Here is a 21739-nt window from a genome sequence, read left to right as displayed (position 1 = left end):
TAATTAGTTAGTTAGTTGTTTATCAACAGGGTATTTGTGTTGTTACAGAGGATACCTCTTTATGGATGCTTGTGCTGACACACCATATCAATAATAATGTATTTTAATCAAATATATTTCAATTTAATATATCTTTTTATTGTATTTTTATTTATTTATTATATTTTTTATGACTGGGGGGGGTTGTGTTGTCGGTGAGGATGACAACTGTTCAGTTCCCATAAAAAACGGTGTCAGATAAAGTTCAATTTGTGTCTGAACCTGAACTCATTGTAGGAGGAGTTAATCTGTGCCTGTCAGACCTCACTCAGGGCCTAAAGGTCGCTCACAGTATGAATATACATTGAACCTGCAGGACTCTGCACCTGTCAGACCTGACTCCGGGCTCCTGCAGTTCTGTTTCTTAAAGGGCCAGTGTAGATATTTGTGGACAGTTGCTGAGAATCGAAACTTAAACCGACTCTTGTCCCGCTGCTTCACTTCCTTCCTGTGTTTGTCAGCTCGGCTCTAGCTCCTGTCTTTCCTCGTCTCGTCGTCCTCACCCTGTGCTCCGGACGTCCCGGCTCCATGGTCCCTTGTCCCCCTCAGGTAGGTGTGTCTGAAAGCATGTCTCCGGTCCGGGGGGGAAGACACGCGGGGTCAGGGGCCGCAGAGCTCAGCCCTGCATGGTCCTCAGGCCCCGTCCCTGTCCTGGAGGGTTGATTATCACCTGGGACATGCCTGGGACACAGGTGTTGTTGTTGTTGTTTTCTTCTTCAGGGGGAATCTTCTGTCAACATGTCCTCAGTGTGTGTTACTCATCTACTTGTGCTCTTTAATCTTCCTCCTCCTCTTCCCAGTATGGACCCTGACAGACACAACCGCAGGCTGGAGATAAGCAAAGCTCTGACGTTTATACAGTGAGTTACTTCATCATTTTCATTTCTGCCTCAGTGAAAGTGAAACCAGCCTAAAGATAAAAACAAATCGTGTTTAAATATATGTACAATATGTCAATATGTGCTTTATTTCATCATCATTCATTAAAGTAAAAAAGAGTTTGCTAAGTTAATACATTGTAGTTTGAATTGTCTCTTTATGGATGTTAATGCACATAACAACACCAATAATAATAATAGTTCTAAGTCGGTTTTCTTTATTCTAATTTGGCGAACTGGTCTTAATTTGCAAAGTGAAACCGGCCTAAAAATAAACTAAAAATATGTCATCATTCATTAAAGTAAATACATTTTTTATTAATTTTACAATTACAGCTAGTTTATACACAATAATAATAATAATCATCATCATAATTTATTCTATTTCTACTCTGTCTTTTTGGGAAGGATTCCTTCTAATTTCGTAAATGGGTCTTCTTTTGCACCAACATTTAAAAAAAAGTATTTTAATTAGTTTGTTTGTGTATCCAAGAGATTTACTTGTGTTGAAAATGATCATATTAATAATTCATTCAATGTCTATGTCTTTTTGGGATGGATTTCTTTGTCCCTTCAGTTTGGTGAATGAGTCTTAATTTCTAAAGTGAAACTAGGCTTTTTTCTGTGATTGACTCATATCTTTGGTAACTCTGCTGTTTCACCTCCTCTTCTAATCAACGTTCCCTCTCTCGTTGAAGGTCTTCCTTGGCTTATCCAGAGCCTGAGGGCTACCAGGTACTGGCTGTCTTCACCACACACATTGTCATGTCTGTCTCCACTGACTTCCTCCCTTTGCTTTCTGTCTTTCAAGCATTCTTATCACCAAAATGATCTCGGTCATAACTTGTTGCTGAACTCTTCTTAGTGTGCTCTCTGTTGTGTCTCTCCATGAAACTCCCTTCATGTTTAAATCAAAGTGTTGACACTTATATCTTTATCCTTATCCTTCTGCACATAAATTCGTAATATTATGAGAATAAAGTCATGATCTTATGAGAATGAAGACATTGTTCTAGGCTACGTGTCATTTTAGAATATGTGTTAAAATGAGGAATATTCAGTATCTTGTGGAGTTATACTGCAGTATAAGTTTCACAGAGGATATTTTAAATAGATAAACACACAGATATGGAGAAGGTTTCTTCGAGACGTAAATGTTGTGGTCGACTGTGAGGATTTTATTTGATACAGCTGCTTTATTGTGATGGAAATCTGAAAATACAAGAGGCTGGAACACCAAATTAGTCTTTGTGTATTTTAATCGAGGCTTTCTGCAGAAGGGATTAACAGAGAGTCACAGGGATCTCAGAGTAAAGATGGAGTATAAGAATCTTATAAAGGAGAACTAAGGCTGTTTGTCTGAGCCAGTTCAGACTGGTTCTGTAGGCGCAGTTTGAGAACAGGAATCAAAACACAGAAAACTGATTTACATATGTTTCCTTTAGAGATAGAGCAGACATAAATTCAGTTCTTTGGAGAGTAAATAAGTGAAAAAAAGGTCATAAAGGTTTAAGGTCATAAAAGTTCAGACCATATACACTTCAGGTCATAAAAGTATTTAGACAGGTCTGCAAAAACTTACTTTTCAACTACAAAATAGGTGTCAACCACACTTAGTTGTTTTTCCACTACATTATTCAAACAGACTTCGTAGTTTCTCAAGAAGCAATGAGATTAGAAATCAAGATAACTGCATAAGTTTAAAGAATATATTCCTCCTTTGATTTTCCTCCCTCCAGGACTATCTGACCCAGCTGGTGTGCAACCTGCTCCATGAGGGCAACACCTTGTTCCAAGATGGGGAGTGGGCGGCGGCGGAGAGAGAGTTCAGTGAAGGCCTGAACGTCTCGTGCTACGCCGCAGGAGAGGACATCCCGATCCCCGAAGCCCTGCTGCAGAGCCTGTATGTCAACCGGGCTGCTGCTTACCACAGAATGGTGAGAAACATTCGGCCATGAGATGCTGAAACTGTGAGGATCAGGGGCGACTCCTCCACACTCCTCCACACAGGATGTCTGAGTTTATCTTTGGGTAATTTAGCTGATATCCATGAAAGCAAGAATCTATTTCAGTTCTCTGGAGCTTGGAAAACTAGAACTTTCACGTGGAACAATTATCAGCAGTCTACAAAGTACTGAATGAAAAATACGTTTAGAAATAAAAGTTTGAGTAACACGGCAACAGAGGACCCATCTGATTTACCACCGGGAAAAGAATGCGACCAGCACTAAATCATCTGGACGTGTTTATCAGCAGCACAAGGCCACCGAGCGTAAACCTGCATACCGAGGAAACACTCCTCTCATTATCTGTCTCAACGGAATGCACTGATTCACTTGTAGAATCAAAATAACATGCATGTACTTTATTAACTTGCCTTTCGTGTGATCTATTTTCCCGTCTGTGTTCTCCAAAGGGGGAGTTTGATCGAGGTGTGACGGACTGCGACAACGCTTTACTGTTGTGCAAGGAAAGCAGCAGGGCCCTGTACAGGAAGGCGCTGTGTCTGAAGGAGCTTGGGAAATACAAGGAGGCCTACAGCTGCACCACGGACTGTCTGCTCATCTCTCGCCTGGTAAGAGAGAGGGAGAATTGGGAGATTAACGTAATAGGAGAGAGCTGGTGGTGGTAATAGAGGGAAGTTGGTGGGAGAAGTTCAGTCTTTGGCCTTGGAAATATGTGAATTCATGTGATTGTGTTTGACTGTCAACAGGATAAAGATGTGAACGAGCTGGCTCAGGAGCTCGCCGTCCACCTGGGACTAAAAAACCGAAAACCCTACATCAGCACACAGGTTAGTAAAATTATTCATATTTAGTTCTGTTTACTGAACTATCTGAGGCAAGGCAAGTAAATTCATTCATGTTCCTGAATTTACTTTGTTCTTTATCTCTATTATTGTTATTATTATTATTATTATTAATAATTAAGTGCTTCCTTTTGCATTGCAGCCATTTGTTTTCTTGTGCAGCGTTTTGTTGAAAAGTTCTTTATAAATATAGTTTTTAGTTTGAAATTGAATACACAGAGTAAGAGACTGGTATCATCCAAAGATATTTGGAAACATAATTTCTTCTTTCTCACACGATGTGTTCATGTGGACATGGTGTAGATATCCAGTTTCTTGTCTCCTCTCAGTTTGCTTTGTATCTCACATCCTGTTTGTTTCTGTGTCTTTCTTAGGAACACAAAATAGTTGTTGGTGTCTCTAATGGCAACATGTCTGCTGAGGCCACCAAGGCAAGTTCCACACGGTCTCTAACGCTCACCACCATACTTCATAAAAAACACAAGACATTATTCCAGTTTCAAGCAGCATCTCAGATTTTTTCCTTCTCACCTGCAGGTGTCTGTTGGTGATTTAGGCGATGGTGTGAATCCTCTCCGTGGTCTTGCACCAGGTGTGAAAACTTGCCTCTGACTTAATTTGGAGTTCTATGAACAATACGGGAAAAATGCATGTGTCCAGATTTGTTTTCATAAAAATGTGTTCGAGATAAATTCCAGGTGTGATCTAAATGATTTATTCTCTGCTTCAGTCTGTTTTCCCAGCATGCCTCAGTCCACCGTTCCCTCCATGTCTCCCAGCTTCCTCCAACCTGTCGTCCCCTCGATGCCTGACAGGGTTGAGACGGATACGGTGGAGGACTCCGAGCTGATTGGAGACGACTTGGACAGTCTGCTCGACGGCTTCTCCCCCGAACAGGAGGTAACTGAGAATTAGATCTGTGCGTTTACAGCCAGATAACATAAAAAGTTGATCCTGCTGCGATGGGAAGTTGCTGCGTTTGCTTGTAACTCTAGATACATGGAAAAAACTTTATTTTTCTCGTCCGTGTTTTCCAGATAAGTATCCAGGCAGCATACTTGGTTTCCAGCAGGACGCCAACTTCCACACACTCAGTTCCTTCGGCCCTGCCGGCCCCGTCCCCCCGGCTGCCTCCGGCCTTCTTCAACTCGGCCGTCAGCCAACTCAAAGCCCCGGATTCATTTTCAGGCGGTGGGCACAGCACTACGTCCGCAGAACTGGACACCCTGGACGCCCTCTTGACCTCTCAGGCTCTGGATGCCTTGGACGACTTCCCTGGAGTTGTCGCAGGTGTTGCAACTTCAGGGGTCACCTCCCCAACTCTACAAACCCTGAATGGCCTCGATTCCCTGGACGACTTCTTGGATGCATCGCCATGTGCTGCTGCTGCTACTCAGGGAGTCAATCTGTCCAAAACAGTGCTGGACACAGGGGGAAGGTCCCTTGATGATTTGCTGGATGAACTCGATGACCTGGAGACTGTGCGTGATCCAGTTGCTCGGTTCAATGATGTCCCGACATTTGGAGTGAAAGCTGTAGAGCGGCTCGACTCCCTCGATGTGCTGGACTCCTTCTCCTCAGTGGAAGGAGCTGGGGCGGCTCTGCCAGCAGTCAATGGAAGAACAGGCCTGGACTCGATCTCTGATTTCAGCCTGGCTGGTGATTATGTTTTTCTTGTGACTCATTATATAATTGGCTAAACAAGATGTTAGCAAATAGATACTGGAATTATAAATAGATATAGACACTGAAGGCCCAACAGTTCCCTTATGAAACCACATTCACACTGACCATGTCACAAGTGCAGTTGGAAATATGAAACCCACACAGTCGATTTACATTTCAAACAAATCCTGTGATCATTTCCTCTTTTTTAGAGATCAAACCGATGTCTGTGCACATTTTAGGGCATTTATCACAGCGTGTACATATCACAGATAACTGTCTCTTCCTGCTCCTCAGGTCTCCCAGGCTCTCACTCTGCTGTCGCTCCACTAATGACATCTCCAAAGAAAAACTACATAGTAAGACTGATTGTCTGCCCTTTGTTCCCAGCTGTTTTTAAAATCAGTTTTTAAGAATTAACTGAACTCTAATTTTGTACCTTGGCACATAAGAAGAGGAAAAGCACAGAACTGGTTTCCTGTTCGAACCCCCTCTCCTCCACCCATGAGTTCCTGCAGGCCTGCTCTGCCTGTTTCCCTCGGGAAGGTACGTTAGCGATGTGGCTGAATCTGAAACGGAAATAAAATCATGCTGCTTTGTTTGACAATATGCAAATATTCACTATTTTTAAATGATAGAAACATCGATGATGTGTTTGTTTTCAGGTCCAGGGATATACAGCTTTGTTCACAAGCCGGACCTGGTGCACAGCTGCAACCGAGACATTCTGTTGTGCAGACGGAAGGCAGCTTCTCCTTCAGAGTGGACCAGAGTGCGGCCGATGCCTCCGTTCACGGCCTTCAGGGGGCGCTTCGTACTCTGCAGGGGTAAGAATCTCCACATCTAACAGTCTGGACAATCATCAGGATCTTCTGTTTGTGGCAATCCCCTGTTAGGACACACCAAACCAGAAGGTGTTAATTAGATTCAAACATTTAGTGCAGTGCCTGTTCTAAACACGGCAGATCAGGGAAGAACCCATTAACTTTCTTTGTGATGAGTCAGGCCACTTTGAAACTGCTCTGACTCAAACCGCTGTTAAAGATTAAAGATGGAGCTTCCAGTAAAGATGATTGAGTGACATGCTCGTATTAATGTGAGTATCTTGTGTGTTTTCGTGCACGTGCAGATGTGCAGAACTCGGAATCCGGCCTGTGTAAGTACAGAGAACAATGCACGTTTGCCTACAACCAGCTGGAGATCGATGTTTGGACAGAAGAGAGAAAGGGAGCGTTGGACAGGAACCTGCTGTTTGAGAAAGGACCCGTCAAACTGGATCCAATCAACAGCGTGATTCACCTGCAGCTGGAACACAAGGGCACGTTCGTGTTCCTCTGCCAGGTTCGAGCTTTGATACGCTGACTTACTATCATGGGACAAACCTGCTCTCATATCAGTTTGATTTAATTCTTTTAATGTTTCTGATATAAGAGCAGGTTTGTCAAATTGTTACATATTTCTTAGTTTATTTTATATTATGTTGTTATTGTTCTATAATTTGTTCTCATATTCACATCAGCTTTAAATCCCATATGTCTCATACTATTTTACTTCTAACAATAAATAAACAAATGTGGGATGGAGATGTTAAAAGCCATCATGTAGTCCAACGCAAAACATTTGAACATTTAACAATTATATATACATTTTGTTGTTGTTGTTTTTGTTATTATTATGATGCATAATATAATAAAAATATAACTGTTTAAAATCAAATACATATGTCACAAGAATATTAGTGAAAATAAAGAAAAAATATTATGAATTAACTGAGGAAAAGCTCCTCTTAATATACAAATGTTTCTTTGTCCTGTGTTGTTGATCTCTTTTCACTCTCGTCTGTCTCTGCAGAAGTGCTTTGACGGTAAACCCAGAATCATCAGTAATCGCTGCAGAGACAATGTCTGCTCCAACCTGGAGGTCCACCACTGCTTTGATGCAAACAAGTGAGTTTGTTTACAACCTGCGTGTCCCTGCAAATCAATGTTAAACACGCACTGAGGTTTCTTTTCTCCCTCTGCGCCCGTCAGGTGTTTGGCCTTTGTGGTGAGGACCCACAACGTGAACTACCGAAAGGTGCGTCCGCTGACCGGCCTGCGCCAGTTGGATTTATGCTACCAAGCCGTACGGTACGGCTGCGAGAAAGAGGACAGCTGCCACCACGCCCACTCCCTCATAGAGCTCAAAACCTGGAGGGTGCAGCGAAACACAGGTGGAGTTCAGTGCCTGTCTAAAAGCAGCTGGAGTGAAACATTGTGTTGTGTGCGACCCTGTAGTCAGTTGTATGAACCCTCATCCACTGCTTGACCCCCTATCACAGGACAGAAAGTTGTGTACCGTGAACTGGACTCTGATCCGATGAGTTTTAAGCTGTGTATTCTAAACTTGGTGTTTTCTATATCGATGTTCTATTGTATTCATATGTCAATCTGCTGCCCTCAAGTGGCCAAGAAGTTCCTAACTACTGTTAATACTGGATAAGGGTATTTTGTTGTTGACAGTAACACTGTGTAGGTAAAACCCACAGGACAGAAGCAGCTTGTAATGTTTCTCTCAATATGAATTGGAACTTAATGTTAATGTTTGTGTTATTTCCAGGTATCAGCCCTGATGAGATTGTGAAAATAGCCACAAAGCATCACAAAAACCAGGAGCAGAACTCAAACATACAGAAACGGATAAAAGTAAGAAACCATTTGTGTAATTTATTTCTAAACTGCTTCTGACTACGTTACAACATTATGTCCCTCAACTTGTTTACACCTTAAACTTGAGCCTTTTATATTATTTGTTTTTGCACACGAGTGAAACGAGATGAAAAATGCTGTTCACTGATTTTCACTCTTGTTTGTTTTTATTTATCATTTAATTTAATCAGTCTCCTGGGAGTGAAGGTATGAAACCTAGAGAAGGAGGAAAGAGTCTGAACATGAAAGTCACGTTGTCGTGCGCTCAGTGCTGGAGGGACGGTCTGATCAGCGAACCAGACAAAAACTTCAAGTACTGCTCCGCTAAGGCCCGGCACATGTGAGTCAGAGGGATTTCTCATTTTAGTACAAAAATTCAGTTTCTTAAATTTTAAAAGTTAACCATGATCCGATATCCAGTTGATAAAAATATTTAAAACAAGCCTTAATATTGCTTTTGTCATAGCTTAGAAAAGACATGTAACTGTCGTCCTTCTGTTCTCCTGTTTTTCAGATGGACTAAAGACAGACGCTTCCTGCTGGTCAAATCCTTAATGAGACAAAAATGGATTCAGGTCCGACCACTGCCGAACAACAAGAACATCCCTTTGCAGTATGAAGTAGGTGTGATTCCTACTTGAAAAGTACAACATGTACTTTTAGACAAGCTCTCGTCATCCATCATAGACACTTCCACATTTCTTGTCTTTTTATGGCTGCTGCTCTCTTTATATTGTCAGTGAGTGTAGTGTCACTATTGTGCACTTTGTGAGTCTTTGTGTGTCTTTGCAGATGTGTGCCCAGATTCTGAAGAAGAAGATCTGTAACTACATCGGGAACTGCAGCTTTGCTCACAGCGAAGAGGAGAGGGATATCTGGATGTATATGAAGAATAATGACTGTGAGTTATTAAAGTAGAAACTAGATCATGTGAACGGTTTGTGAATGTAGCTCTGGAGATCAGATGTTTTCCTTGTGTCTGCAGTGCAGGACGTTCAGCAGGTCTATGACACATGGATGAGATCAAACAGCCCAAACCGCCAAGCAGGTGGAGCTGCGGCCTCCCAGTCCGTCCCAGAAGAGAAATGTATTGTCATGCCGACTGACTTTGCTGAACCTATGGTGACTTTACAGTTGTTTTTCAGTTCAATAAAGTCATCAGCCAGAGAAAGATTGATGAGAATCCTTCCTCTTTGTCTTGTAGAGCGGCTTCCACTGCCGTCTGTGCGGTAAACACAGTAACAGCGAGCGGCAGTGGCAGAACCACATCTCAAGTGAGAAGCACAAGGAGCGAGTGTTCAGCTGTGAAGGAGAAGACGAGGCTCTGACGTGGATCTACCGCTTTCCTGGAACTAACTTTGAACTCTGCCCCAAGTAAGACCTTTCTGCTGGAATCCGTTTCCTGAGCTGGTGGAGAGCAAAATGAAGAAAGTGAAGATGAAAATGATGAAATCTGATTAAACGTTTGACGTGCTGTTCCTGACTGACAGGTCGGCTGGCGGCTGTGCAGACGGTGTGAGCTGTGACTTCGCCCACAGTGAGGAGGAGCTGAAGGAGTGGACCGAGCGACGGGCTTTCCTACGACAGAAGCTCGTCAAAGCCAGGGAAGATATGCTCGTCATGTTCGATGAGTTCGACTTCGGGATGTACAACTTTCTACTTAAGGACTGACAGGAATTAATGTTTATTTGTCTTCACTAGCCACAAAGTGAGTGTTTGTAACTGCCAAACTAACAAATACCACATATCAAGAGTTTCAAATCCAAACCAAAATGGAGGAGGGGACGATATCCAACTAGATACTTGTCCAATTTGCCGAATTTTCACTTTTTCAACTGAAAGATATTAATCACATGTGTAAATATGACTGTAAGTTCTTCATAGTATTTTCTGTTCAGCAAAAAGCTCAGGACAAATACGACTCAGTGCTGTGAAAGTAAGACTGTATGTTGGTGCCATTGAAAAACAAAGCAGACACTAACATGTTGTTTATCACTGAACTTTCATGGATGGTTTGTATTTAACCTTACAAGCAGCTTATTGTCTTCTCTGATCCACATGACGTTCACACCAAGTTCCCTTCTGTTTGAGGAGAGTGTTTTCAGAGTCAGAGAGAGGCTGTTTACATTATCACATTAAGATACGCCCCACAAATGTTTGTCAAAGTCTCAACCTGCAAAGCAAATAAAGTTGTTACCGTTCATTTATTTTTTAATTAATTTCTGATTCACATACATGTCAATAAATTACATTGAGTATTCATATAAAAGAGAGGAAAGAAAAGGGGCAAAAGCTGTTGCTGCTCATTGAAGAGTTCATCGTACATTTGGACATTTTTGTTTGTTTTTCAGTGTCTGTAACTTGGAGAGTCTTGATATGTTTTCATAGAAACCTCGTGAAATCAGGGGTATTCCACATTTATGGATGTGGAATTTACCAAACAGAATCAATAATGGAGTCAAGTTATTCTCATTTTTACAATTATTATGAATAGCAGATAGTCAGACTGAGATAAACAAAGAAACACGTAAGAGTAAAGAAGTAGATCAAATATTCAATCAAATTAGAAATATTATGTGTAAGAAATGTACTTGAGTAAAGTGCAGTTTTATGGGATGATTGCAGAAAGATCTAAACCTTATTTGTGCAATACTGTATTTATAAAATATTCAAACGTATATACATACTGTAAGTATATAGGCAGGTGTGAATACTTGTATAAAAATACTACGTGCTATAAGTTTTATATACTATTCATATTGTATACCACACTTGCCCATATAATACAGTATATATGCATATGTCTATTTCAATATCTCCTAATGCACAAATACATCCTCAGTGTATAGATTAGATAATACACAATAAATAATCCCTTAATCCAATCCAGAAAGTAATTGAATCGATGCAATGAGAAACAATGAAAGAGATTCTCGGGTTCATCCGGTTTGTTTTCAAAATGCTCCCCCATCTTCTGGTGCAGTTCCTAATCGCGTCGCTAGGTGGCGCACGCCGGCTTGTGTCTTCCCCCCCTCTGTCCCGCACGTGCTGCCGTGCGTGGGGCGCAATGTGCTGCACGCGCTTGTTGTTTTGGACCTGTACCTCCAGAGCCCGCCCCCTGCTCTGTGATTGGCTCCTCGGTGTGACTGACGTGTGCATCAGCCAATCAGCGAGGTGCGTGGGTTTATTAGAGTGCTTATTAGTGTTTGACACATGCGAGAGTCCCCGTGAGGACAAGACCTGAGAAGTTAGAGACACAGAACCCACTCACACACAGGGACTCACACACAGAGACTCACACACAGAGACACACACACACTGTCACAGTTCGAGTCCTCCTCTCTCAGCTGGACGGGGACCTGCAGACTCCAGGAGACACTTCCACAGCTCCACCGTCCATCATGTCCACAGACCAGATCTTCCTCGAGGACAGGAGCGACGTCCCCGACCTCCTCAAGTCTCTGTCGGATTATCCTTTCTCCTTCCCCGCGTTTGATGACACAGGTAAGAAGAAACTACTTGTTGACGCTTGTTAGAATAAACTTATTGTCAACAGTACAAGTACACTGATACTGTACACTTGCCCTTGTGAAGTACTTGTTCATTTGTTGTATCACCTTTGTTCTACCTTATTTTTACTTCAATACAGTATTATCTTACCAGTCAGACTATAAGATACTTAATCAATCCTGAAGGAAGTTCTCAGAGTAACAGTACAATACACAATAGAGTACAACAAGTATTAGGTATACAAATAGAAGTGAAAATAACAATAAACTACAATAACAAACTTTATGTGTACTTTAAAAACACAGCTACAAGGTGCCTCACACGTTCAAAATGAAAGAGAATACAATAGGAAACAGTTAAACATAAGTATTTTAGCTTATAAGCTATGTTATACATAAATGTTATGTTATAACAAAGGATCAAATAATCTACAAAGGTAAATATTACACTACATTTATGTGACTAGTCACTGTTCTACATATAGATTGTACACTTGTACAGTACATGTAATACTGCAGATATGTGTGTTTGATATCCTAAAAAGGGGCCAAATGCATTTCCGTGACACAGAAATAGAAAATATATGTATACAGATTAAAATAACTGGTTAGGGAGGCTGATAGAAAAATATAAAGATGGGGGGGGGGGGGGACTACATTCACCTGTATTGCACAGCACCTGTATGTTGAAGTGACCCAGTGTTTAGGGACATGTCTGACTGTCCTGACAAGCAGAAACGTGCACAGATGCTGAGAAGCAGTGAGGTGCATCATGTGTCTGTGCTGCTCCTCTGCTCAGTCACAACACAGCAGCCTGATGCAACAGCACTGAAACTGCCCTCTCTCAGGGTTTCATCAGATCATTAGCTTCTCCGTGCTCTCACTGCCTCACGCACACTGTCCGCCTCGTTTTATTGTCTCGATCGGAGCCTTTAGAGGAGAGCTGGGACGTGAACAGACAGGCAACGAGAGGGAGGACGACGGGTTGGTCCTCGGCTGTGATGGGTTCGGAAACGAATCTGCACTCACGTGTCTCTGCCTGCTCTGTGCAGGTGTCAACAGAAACACGTTAGAATCGGTCTCTGGTCGAGATGTATGCCAGGACTTTAAGTTATTCTAGTTTGGTCACAACCAGTTTCTATGCACACGACCACATGTTGCTAACTTACCTTATTATGTTCTTTGGCTCTTTGTCACCAACTGGCTGGAGGCTGGATAAAGGAGGGAACAACACACCTGAGTTTTAACTGACTGGATGTAGACTTATAGACAGATTATAACCAAATGCTGTGGAAGCCATTAGAGAGAGAGAGAGAGGGAGAGAGAGAGAGAGAGAGAGAGAGAGAGAGAGAGAGAGAGAGAGAGAGAGAGAGAGAGAGAGAGAGAGAGAGAGAGGCTGAATAGCAGCAGCTCATACAGAGCAGCCAGAGCAGGTGAGATGAATCTGATCATCAGGCTCCTGCAGGGAGACGCCTGCTCAGACTCACAATGTCGTCTGTTGTTTGTTGGATCCAAAGTTGCGATAAGTTGCTGTAGAAATTCAGTTTTTAACCACTATCTTCACATAGCAAGGTCAAAGGTCAGGTTCAGCTTCAGAGCAGCGGCTTATTATTATTGATTAGGACATGAAGGTGCATGTATCTCTGGAATGACCGTTGAAACACCTGCCTGTCCCTTTCCTTCAGCTGCGATCAATAACGTTCATATTCTCCAACGATATTTCTTTTTGCACCTTTTCCTTCATGTCTTGCCTTAAAGCTGCATTTTAGTGCTGCTTATTTAACTCAAACATGCAGAACAAGGATGAATCTCTCTTTGCTATTATTCATTTTGTCACTGAAATCAATCATCATGTGAACAGCACCAGCAGATCAATCATCCATTCTTCTCCCTGTGATTATGTCTCACAATGTCAGAGGACAGTTGAGGCGAGAAAAGCCTTGAGTCGTTGTTACCCTGCAAGTGTTTGTGCTGCATGTTGTCACTCGCTGCACGCTCTGTGTTGTGAGTCTGTGAGAAGGCAGAGCTCCTCCTGCTGTGGACAGGACACGGAAGTAATGCTGATCTGCTTCCCTATGTAAATATATGGGAAGGTATAGAGTACACAGCATGCAGTGAAGAGTACATGGGTAAATAACCTGCAGTGTAGGATTGTAGTGCAAACAGGAGATGTGCAAAATAGATTGAGCAATGCAAATACTTTATGGCTATGTGCAGATAATGTACACTTGTGACAGTAATGTGCATCCACATCAGTTTGATTAAAATCAGCTCATGCATATGGTGCATAATCAACTGTCTATATGTAAACATGTACCCTCACTGTGAAAGAGACTGATGTGACTTATTGCACTGTTAATTGAGATAAGCCTGGGTGTTTATATATATGTGTGTGTGTGTGTGTCTGTGAGTGTGTGCGTGTGTGTGTGTTGTTGTTGCAGGAGTGTGACAATCCTCCTCTTGCACTTTGTTTACTGCTGAAGGATTTTTAAAAAAAGGAAAAGAGATGAAGGGTGAACGGGTTTCTCGGTTTGAACATCGTGTTCCTGAACCCAAACATCCTGCTGGAGAGAGAGAGAGAGAGAGAGATGGAGGAGAGAGAAGGGGAGGGAGGGAGGGAGAGAGATGGGAGAGAGAGATGGAGGAGAGAGGGAGGAGAGAGAGAGAAGAGAGAGAAAGAGAGGAGAGAGAGAGAAATGGAGGAGAGAAAAGGGGAGGGAGGGAGAGAGAGAGAGAGAGAGAGAGAGGAAGGAAAGAGGGAGAAGAGAGAGAGAGAGAGAGAGAAAGAGGGACTCGTGCGTCCTGCATGGGAACGTGGGCTGACCTCTTGTTTGACCTCTCGAGTGTTAGGATGTGATTAATAACCGTTTTCCGTAACGTTGTAATGATTAATAACAGATTAATAACACAATGAGGAACAGTGACGTCTTTTAAATAAAGATCAAAGCTTCACTTCACCTTTAGAACACACAGATGTGCAGATATTTATATTAACGATATATATCATCAGAGCATTTATCCTGTCACAGGTGTTAGTGTAAATATTTACAGATCGGTCGAATGTTCTCGTGCAGAGCGATGTGCGCGTGCACGCTCGAGCCTGTCCTGGCCCGCACGTGCTTCCACGCCCCTTTGTACTTTCACGTGAGGGGAGGGGGGGGGCACGTGTTTGGCCACGAGTGTCTTCCTGTTCAACGCGGAGGGCGGGGCTTGAGTCTGTGAGAATGTCTGAGAGAGAGAGAGAGAATAGAGAGAGATAGAGAGAGAAGAGAGAGAATAGAGAGAGATAGAGAGAGGGTGAGAGAGAAGAGAGAGAATAGAGAGAGGGTGAGAGAGAAGAGAGAGAATAGAGAGAGATAGAGAGAGGGTGAGAGAGAAGAGAGAGAAAAAGAGAGCGAGAGAGAGAGAGAGTCTGTGTGTGTGTGATAGTCTCTGTGTATGTGTGTGTCTGTATGTGTGTGTGTGTGTCTGTGAGTGTGTGTGTGTGTGTTTGTCTATATGTGTGTGTGTCTGTGAGTGTGTGTCTGTTTGTGTGTCATTTGCAATATTTGGGCTGCATGTGTTCTTATTGCGCGCGTGCACGAACAAACCGTGCTCCTCCGTGTGCGCGTGCACAGTGTGAACAGTCTACAACTACACACAAGTAAACCGCCGCGTGCACGTACACTCGCGCACTTGCAGTAGCCCGCAATACATATTCCAATGCCCCGCCCCCTCTCAACCGACAGCCAACCAGCGTGCACTATCCTGCGAGTGGGCGGGGCGTGCGACTCATGAATATCCAGCAGGAGCGCGCGGTGTGCGCGTAGATCCGCGGGGTCGCGAGTTGTGTTGAGTTGTGTTGTGTGTCCGAGTTTCACACACGGGCCCTGGACGGCAGCTGCAGCGGGAGACAGCGGGAGGTTCCCCCGGTGCAGGAGGCAGCAGCCCCCGGTAACGCTCTCTGTGGACCACCGCCCCCCCCACCCACCCACTCACGCGCACGGAGCTCCACAGCGGACGATGCCTCAGCCCCGTGCACGCGTCGTGAGGGTCGCACCGCACAAGTCGTTTCCGTTTGTTTTGAAGAAGATCATGGACATCCCCCCCCCGAACATCCTGGAGGAGGGGGACGACGGTAAGATCCAGACACCCCCCCCCCCCCCCCCCTATGCATCAGGTGCACGCGTGCAATCGATAATTGATTATCAGGTCTGGGGACTGCGGGTTCTGAACGCGCACGCGCACGCGCCTTGTGTTGGTTCGAGGATCCGAGGAAGAAACAAAAGAACAAGAAGTTCTCAGTCCGCTGCTCTGCAAACACACACACACACACACACGGGTTCACTGATATGTAGTGTGTGTGTGTGTGTGTGTGTGTGTCTGTTTGGGGGGGGGGGCTGTTGTGTTTTTGGGTCCATGTGCAGAACACGCCCCCTCCTCCTGTCTGTTATTCCATCTCTCTGTCAAACTCACTGCTTCTTTGTCTGCGACCCATCTTTGTTTACATATTTTCCACAGTGTATTTATTCGATTTTTTCTTATGCATGTATATTTATATTAATATTGTTGTGTGTATATATGTGCACAGTGTGTGAGCCGTGTGTTAAACTCCTCTTCCCTCCTCTTTTTGTTGCAGAAATAGAGAAGGAGAAGCTCTGCTCAACTGAGGATGTGGAAGGAGGCGGGGCCGAGTCAGCCAGTGCTGGTGGAGGTTCTCGAGGAGGAGCAGGAGGAGGTGGGGGTGCAGGAGGAGGAGGAGGAGCAGGAGGAGGCGTGTCAGCCTCCCTGACCCCGGCCCTTTGGGATAAGACCATTCCCTACGATGGGGAGACCTTCCACCTGGAGTACATGGACCTGGACGAGTTCCTCCTGGAGAACGGCATCCCGGTCAGCCTGGAGGCCGGCCTGCAGAAGACGCTGACCTCCGTGGAGGGCAAAGGCAAATCCATCGCCAAGGTGGCTGCTCCTGCTGCCACTGTTGTTGCTGCTACTCCTCCTCCTCCTCCTCTTCCTCCTCCTGCTGCTCCTCCTGCTGCTGCTGCTGCTGCTTCAGACTCAGCTTCCTCCCCCTCTGTCTCCAGCGCCACCTCCACTGTCACCTCCGAACCAGAGGAACCGGTGACCATCACCACTTTACAACCAGCTAAACTAGAGGAAGAGGAAGAAGAAGAAGAAGAGGAGGAGGAGGAGGAAGAAGAGGAAGACGAAGAAGATGAGGAAGGAGAAGAAGAGGAATCTCAGTGTGAGGAGGCAGAAGTGAAGGAGACGAAACAAGGTGAGTCATTTAGATCAGTGGAGGTTAATATTTATTTATGTGGATTTGATTCATTGCAGGTTTGTGTTTTTCACTTCCTCTTAATTAATGATTTCAATTAACTCTTATGATCCTTCCCATTAAGCCCATTACAATGAGATTCACTGTCTCCTCCTCTACCCCCCCCTGCACCTGTAGAGCGCAGCACCCCCTCCCCCATTGACCCAGATGCACTGGAGGTGGACATCAACTTCCAGCCGGACCCGACAGACCTGGTGCTGTCAAGCGTCCCGGGAGGAGAACTCTTCAACCCTCGCAAACACAAGTTCTCCGACCAGGAGCTGAAACCGCAGCCCATGATCAAGAAGGCCAAGAAAGTGTTTGTTCCTGACGAGCACAAGGTGTGTGTGTGTGTGTGTGTGTAGTGATCTGATGCTACGACAAGATCAAAATACATAGTGACTGCACAGATTCTCCAGTGTGCTTCCTCTCCTTCACCTCTAATATCTCCTCCTCAGGATGATAGGTACTGGTCCAGGAGGAAGAAGAACAACCTGGCGGCGAAGCGCTCCCGTGACGCGCGGCGCCTGAAGGAGAACCAGATCACGGTGCGCGCCTCCTTCCTGGAGCGGGAGAACGCGGCGCTGAGGCAGCAGGTGGCCGAGATGAGGAAGGACTGCGGCCGCTGCAAGAACATCCTGGCCCGGTACGAGGCCAAGTACGGCCCGCTGTAAGCCCCTCCCACTAGAACCCGTGAGGTGTCAATGAGACAAAAGCAGAAGTCCCTTCCCCGCAAATATCAACACAGACACAAATACCAAGGCAATCTCAATTTGCACTTTTGTCTTTGCTGGCCACCAGTCACTGTGTTCTGTGCTCCAGTTGTTGTTGTTGTTGATTTCAACCTGATGCTGGAGTTTTGGATCCACACTGGCAGGCAGTGAGGCATGATGGGAGCGGTGGTCACAGGACGGCCTGTGGAGAGCGCCTGGCTCCTTCACCCGGTGTGTGATGGTGGAAACTCCCGAAGGTCGAAGGTCTGTCCCGAGACGGTTTCAGAGAAGTTGGGGAATAAGAAAATAGAGCAGGCTGGTACAAAAGAGTCACACGTTTTTTTTTGGGAAAAAAAAACGACCGACACACACTTCCATTTCCCAAAATACAGAACAGCTCTTCTTAGAGGACCAAAGCATGAGTAACGTCAGTCAGAAGTGGTGTATTTAGAAAAAGGGGCACGCGGTCCCTCGTGTTTCCTTGTGTTGCACTTACGTTTGTGTCTGTACTTCCTTTAAAATGCTGCAGCTGATGCTCATAGTAAGGAGGTTTAAAGCTGGGGAGGAGAGGAACACATGACAACAGGCATTCAGGAGAGGGAGACGAGTCAAAGAGCTCAGGTCAGCAGAGGAGGAGAGGAGAGGAGAAGGTAGGGGCCAGATTCATTCCCTCTTGTAATCCACATCTGCAAACACACACACACACACACACAAATACCGTTTAAGAAAGAACTTTGTATATATGTTCATCTACCAGCACCACATACAAACGTGTGTAATCCATTTTTGCACCTTTTCTTAAACAGCAGGTGTGTAAAGGTTTCTCGTGGCTGCAGGTCTCTGGTAACTTGGTAGCTTATAAGGTGGAAAAAAACAAAAACATGCATGACCTTCAGTTTAAAGCTACCGTTTCCTTTTCTACTGACCTCAGATCAGCTTCCAGAGCCTCACTCTATATTTTACTAAAGAAGACAGATTTGGGGCGACGGTGGTTTCACAAGGGGAGCGATGGAGAGGGGGGGGGGGGTTTGCGGTAGGATCCTGTTTTACGCACAAAGGCGAATGTCCGATGATCTCCAGGTTCCTCACCGCTGGAGGGGTACAGTCATATATAGGGATGTTTATTATACTGCACACTGCAAGTAGAGGGCGCTAGAGCCACTGCCTCTGACGGCTGGATGGATTTTAAAAAACAAACATTTAGCCAGTTCCAAGGTGGACTGCTTCTAAATCTTGTAATTAAATGATTGTCTCACGGTCTTTATTTCCTACGACAGGAATCCAGACTGTGTCTTTATTAACCCAATACTATTCCTTATATCTGCCAAATAGTCAATGAGTGCTGTATTTATTCTGATGGTAATAATGCATCTGTTGATTGTGATGTACAACAATATGTCAGATTATTCCACTTCCTTTTGAGAGTCAATACTTACATTGATGAAACCAATGACAAAGCAGGGATTTAAATGGGTAAACTGTGCTTTTGGATATTTATTTTGAAAACAGATTTATATCGTTAAAAAGGGTTTTACATACAGTGAGTGTCTGAACAGCAGAAGAAACAGACACACTCTTATTTACCTCATCCAACACCTCTTTATTTAGAATGGGTACAGGTTTAGCATGGCTGCAGGGAGGAGGACGCTGAAGCAGAGAGCAAATACAAAGCAGCTCAGCTCTAATTTGGCAAAACCTCGAATCCCACTTCAAGGTTGTTTTTTGGCCGAAGTGGCTGAGTTTGTGTTTGGATCAGCAAATACATCACAGACTGTTACGGGACTTTATATCTCAAGTGTCTTGGACTGATGCAGATGTTGTGGTCGGTCGGCTCGTGCTTGTAACCGCCATAAACTTGTGAAGGAAAATAAAAAAGGCAATAATACTCTTGTTATGTAATGCTCGTTTAATATCAGTGATGATGTATGTAGACGTTGCTATGATGTACTAAATAGAAATGCCCCTATGTCCTTCGTGCTTCCAGTTTAGATCCTCTGTAGTCCAGGATCCTAATGCATGAAACCCAGTAAACTTGTGTTTTTTTTATTCTTGACTATTATACACCAAGTGTACTTACGTCTGTAAACCATCACTGAAAACTGGATGTGTTTTTGGATGGTCGGGCTGATGGCCTGTTGTACAGTTCTGTCAGAAATGAACATCTCAGCTCCGATGTCTTGTTTGTAGCTTGTGTACCAGCGTGTGCAGCCGGCGCTCGGGGAACACGAGCTGGAATCAGCATCTTTCGATCACTGTGTGGATTGTTTTTGTCTTGACTTCGGATCGATCTCTAGATACACTGGTTCAGTTGGTGCTTCTGTGTCTTCTCCATAGTTCTTGTCTTTCAGTTTCCAAACGGTGTAGAATTAACTGACACGTGTCATTTATTTACAAACTCAACATCGACTGCATTGTCCCGTTTCCACACCAGTGGAGTTGATGGATGCAAAACTTGCAGGCAGACTGAGGGAACTGGCCAATGGAGCCTTTTTAGGAGGCAATAAATCCAGATCTTTTATGGTACAGCATTCAGTGTGTAGCAATTTTACTGATGCAAAGTTCCTCATGAAACTGGCTTGTAATTGCTGCTTGTTAGGGTTCAGTGGGTCGCAGGTTCAGCTACACTCATGCCAGCCTGCAGCGATAACTGGGAATAACGATAGCAGTGGTTAAGACCTGCAGATGTAGACGTGTCTCCACCTTCAGACCAAGTTACAGCGTTTTAATCCTTTACAGCAGCTTTGTTTCAGGTGTTTTATTTCACCTGTTGAAAAAAGAGGAAGTATCAGTCACACTTCACCATATTATCCATCAGAAAAAGGGGCGTGGAAACGTTATTTAATCCGTCCAGAGTGATAATAACTAATGTCTTTCTATCAAAATCAGCATCGCACATAAAAAAAACGTGAATAAAAACTGGCAAAAGTCAGAGTGCAGTTATTTTCTTTGCCTCTAGATGGCGCTAGCACGGGCACATCTGAAGGACTAAACTACCGTCTTCAGGCTCAGGTCTGAAACTGATGGAATTGGCTTCAGGTGCTTTATGCATCACTGACACTATTCTTCTATACTTGCTATTCAAGGTAGCTACAATGAAAAACGATCGAAAATATCAAAACGTCTCTATTGAAAACGTTTTTTAAAGTTTTGTTATGTGATGTTTTGCTTTATTTTCCTCTTTTTATATAAACAGGTGTTTTTGTTGGGTGTTTTTGTATCGTCCTAACCTTGTATAGGATACATGCAGCTGCAGTGCCATGTCCTAACTGTATCTTGTATCATGAATATGTAATAAATTGGTATTTAATGACATTTGGGCTCCGGTGTCTTGATGTGAAGTCGTGTCTGAACTGGGAGGTTAACACGGTGCCGAGAGACAAAGAAACAATGGATCACAAGAAGCTGTGCACATGTACACGCACACACACACACAGACACACACAATGTGATTTTGTTTCTGTTGTTCCTTGCTGTCCCTTTGTTGTCCTGCTGCACATCAGTATTCCACAGGAGTAGGAGATGTTGCATAATCATCACATCAACACACACACACAGGAGCAGCATTGCGTAACAGCAGCAGCCTCAAAGAGCAGCGGGATGGGTGTGTGTGTGTCTGTGTGTGTGTGTGTGTGTGGGGAGGATGGAGAGAGGGAAGCAAGGGAGGGGCTCTGGGAAGCAGGACGGGGGGACAAGGAGAAGAAAGGATCGGGTGGATTGAACGATGAAGGAGATGGGAGAGAAAAGGATGCTGACGTGAGAGAGAGGGAAGAGCCGGGTTGAAGGAGAATGGGAAGGATGAGGGGTGGGGGGGGGCAAAGAAGACGGTAAGGGGATGGACAGAGAAAGATGGAGAAGAGGGATGCAGCTGTAGACATGTGAGGAGGAGGAGGAAGAGGAAGAGGAGGGGGGTGGATGCAGCGAGTGGGCGATGGAGAAGTAGAAGACGAACCAAGGAGGAGACCAGCCTCGCATGTTAATGTCACACGACTCCATGTTACTATAAGAAGCACAGCCCTGCCTCACACACACACACACACACACAGACACACACAAACAGAGACAGACAAACAGACAGACAGACAAACAGACAGACAGACACACACACACACACACACACACACACACACACACACACACACACAC

The 21739-nt window shown here is 44.3% G+C and overlaps 2 protein-coding genes across 3 annotated transcripts; both read left to right on the top strand.

Moving 5' to 3' along the window:
* Window positions 1-434: 434 nt before the first annotated feature.
* On the top strand, window positions 435-10281 carry LOC133023501 (zinc finger CCCH domain-containing protein 7B-like). The gene is made up of 23 exons (XM_061090556.1): window positions 435-588; window positions 840-899; window positions 1616-1652; window positions 2657-2854; window positions 3334-3492; window positions 3631-3711; window positions 4101-4157; window positions 4264-4318; window positions 4457-4626; window positions 4764-5385; window positions 5689-5750; window positions 5844-5937; window positions 6057-6218; window positions 6521-6732; window positions 7243-7337; window positions 7422-7603; window positions 7990-8075; window positions 8270-8418; window positions 8593-8698; window positions 8871-8979; window positions 9064-9200; window positions 9283-9452; window positions 9569-10281. Exons 2-23 carry the CDS (start codon window positions 841-843, stop codon window positions 9747-9749), a joined length of 3183 nt encoding a protein of 1060 aa, XP_060946539.1. The 5' UTR covers window positions 435-588; window position 840; the 3' UTR covers window positions 9750-10281.
* A 1029-nt stretch (window positions 10282-11310) lies between these two features.
* On the top strand, window positions 11311-20908 carry tefb (TEF transcription factor, PAR bZIP family member b). Of its 2 annotated transcripts, none has more exons than XM_061090596.1 (4): window positions 11311-11582; window positions 16206-16844; window positions 17022-17224; window positions 17342-20908. In XM_061090596.1, the coding sequence occupies exons 1-4, from the start codon at window positions 11480-11482 to the stop codon at window positions 17555-17557; spliced, it is 1161 nt and encodes a 386-aa protein (XP_060946579.1). In that variant the 5' UTR covers window positions 11311-11479; the 3' UTR covers window positions 17558-20908. The 2 variants fall into 2 exon arrangements, with proteins under 2 accessions (XP_060946579.1, XP_060946580.1); XM_061090597.1 differs by lacking the exon at window positions 11311-11582 and adding an exon at window positions 15629-15704.
* The last annotated feature ends 831 nt before the right edge of the window (window positions 20909-21739 follow it).

Source organism: Limanda limanda, chromosome 17 (genome assembly GCF_963576545.1).
Source record: "Limanda limanda chromosome 17, fLimLim1.1, whole genome shotgun sequence".
NCBI classification, from domain to species: domain Eukaryota; kingdom Metazoa; phylum Chordata; class Actinopteri; order Pleuronectiformes; family Pleuronectidae; genus Limanda; species Limanda limanda.
The sequence above is the reverse complement of the archived record's forward strand: the minus strand, read 5'-3'. Positions and strand labels throughout refer to the sequence as shown.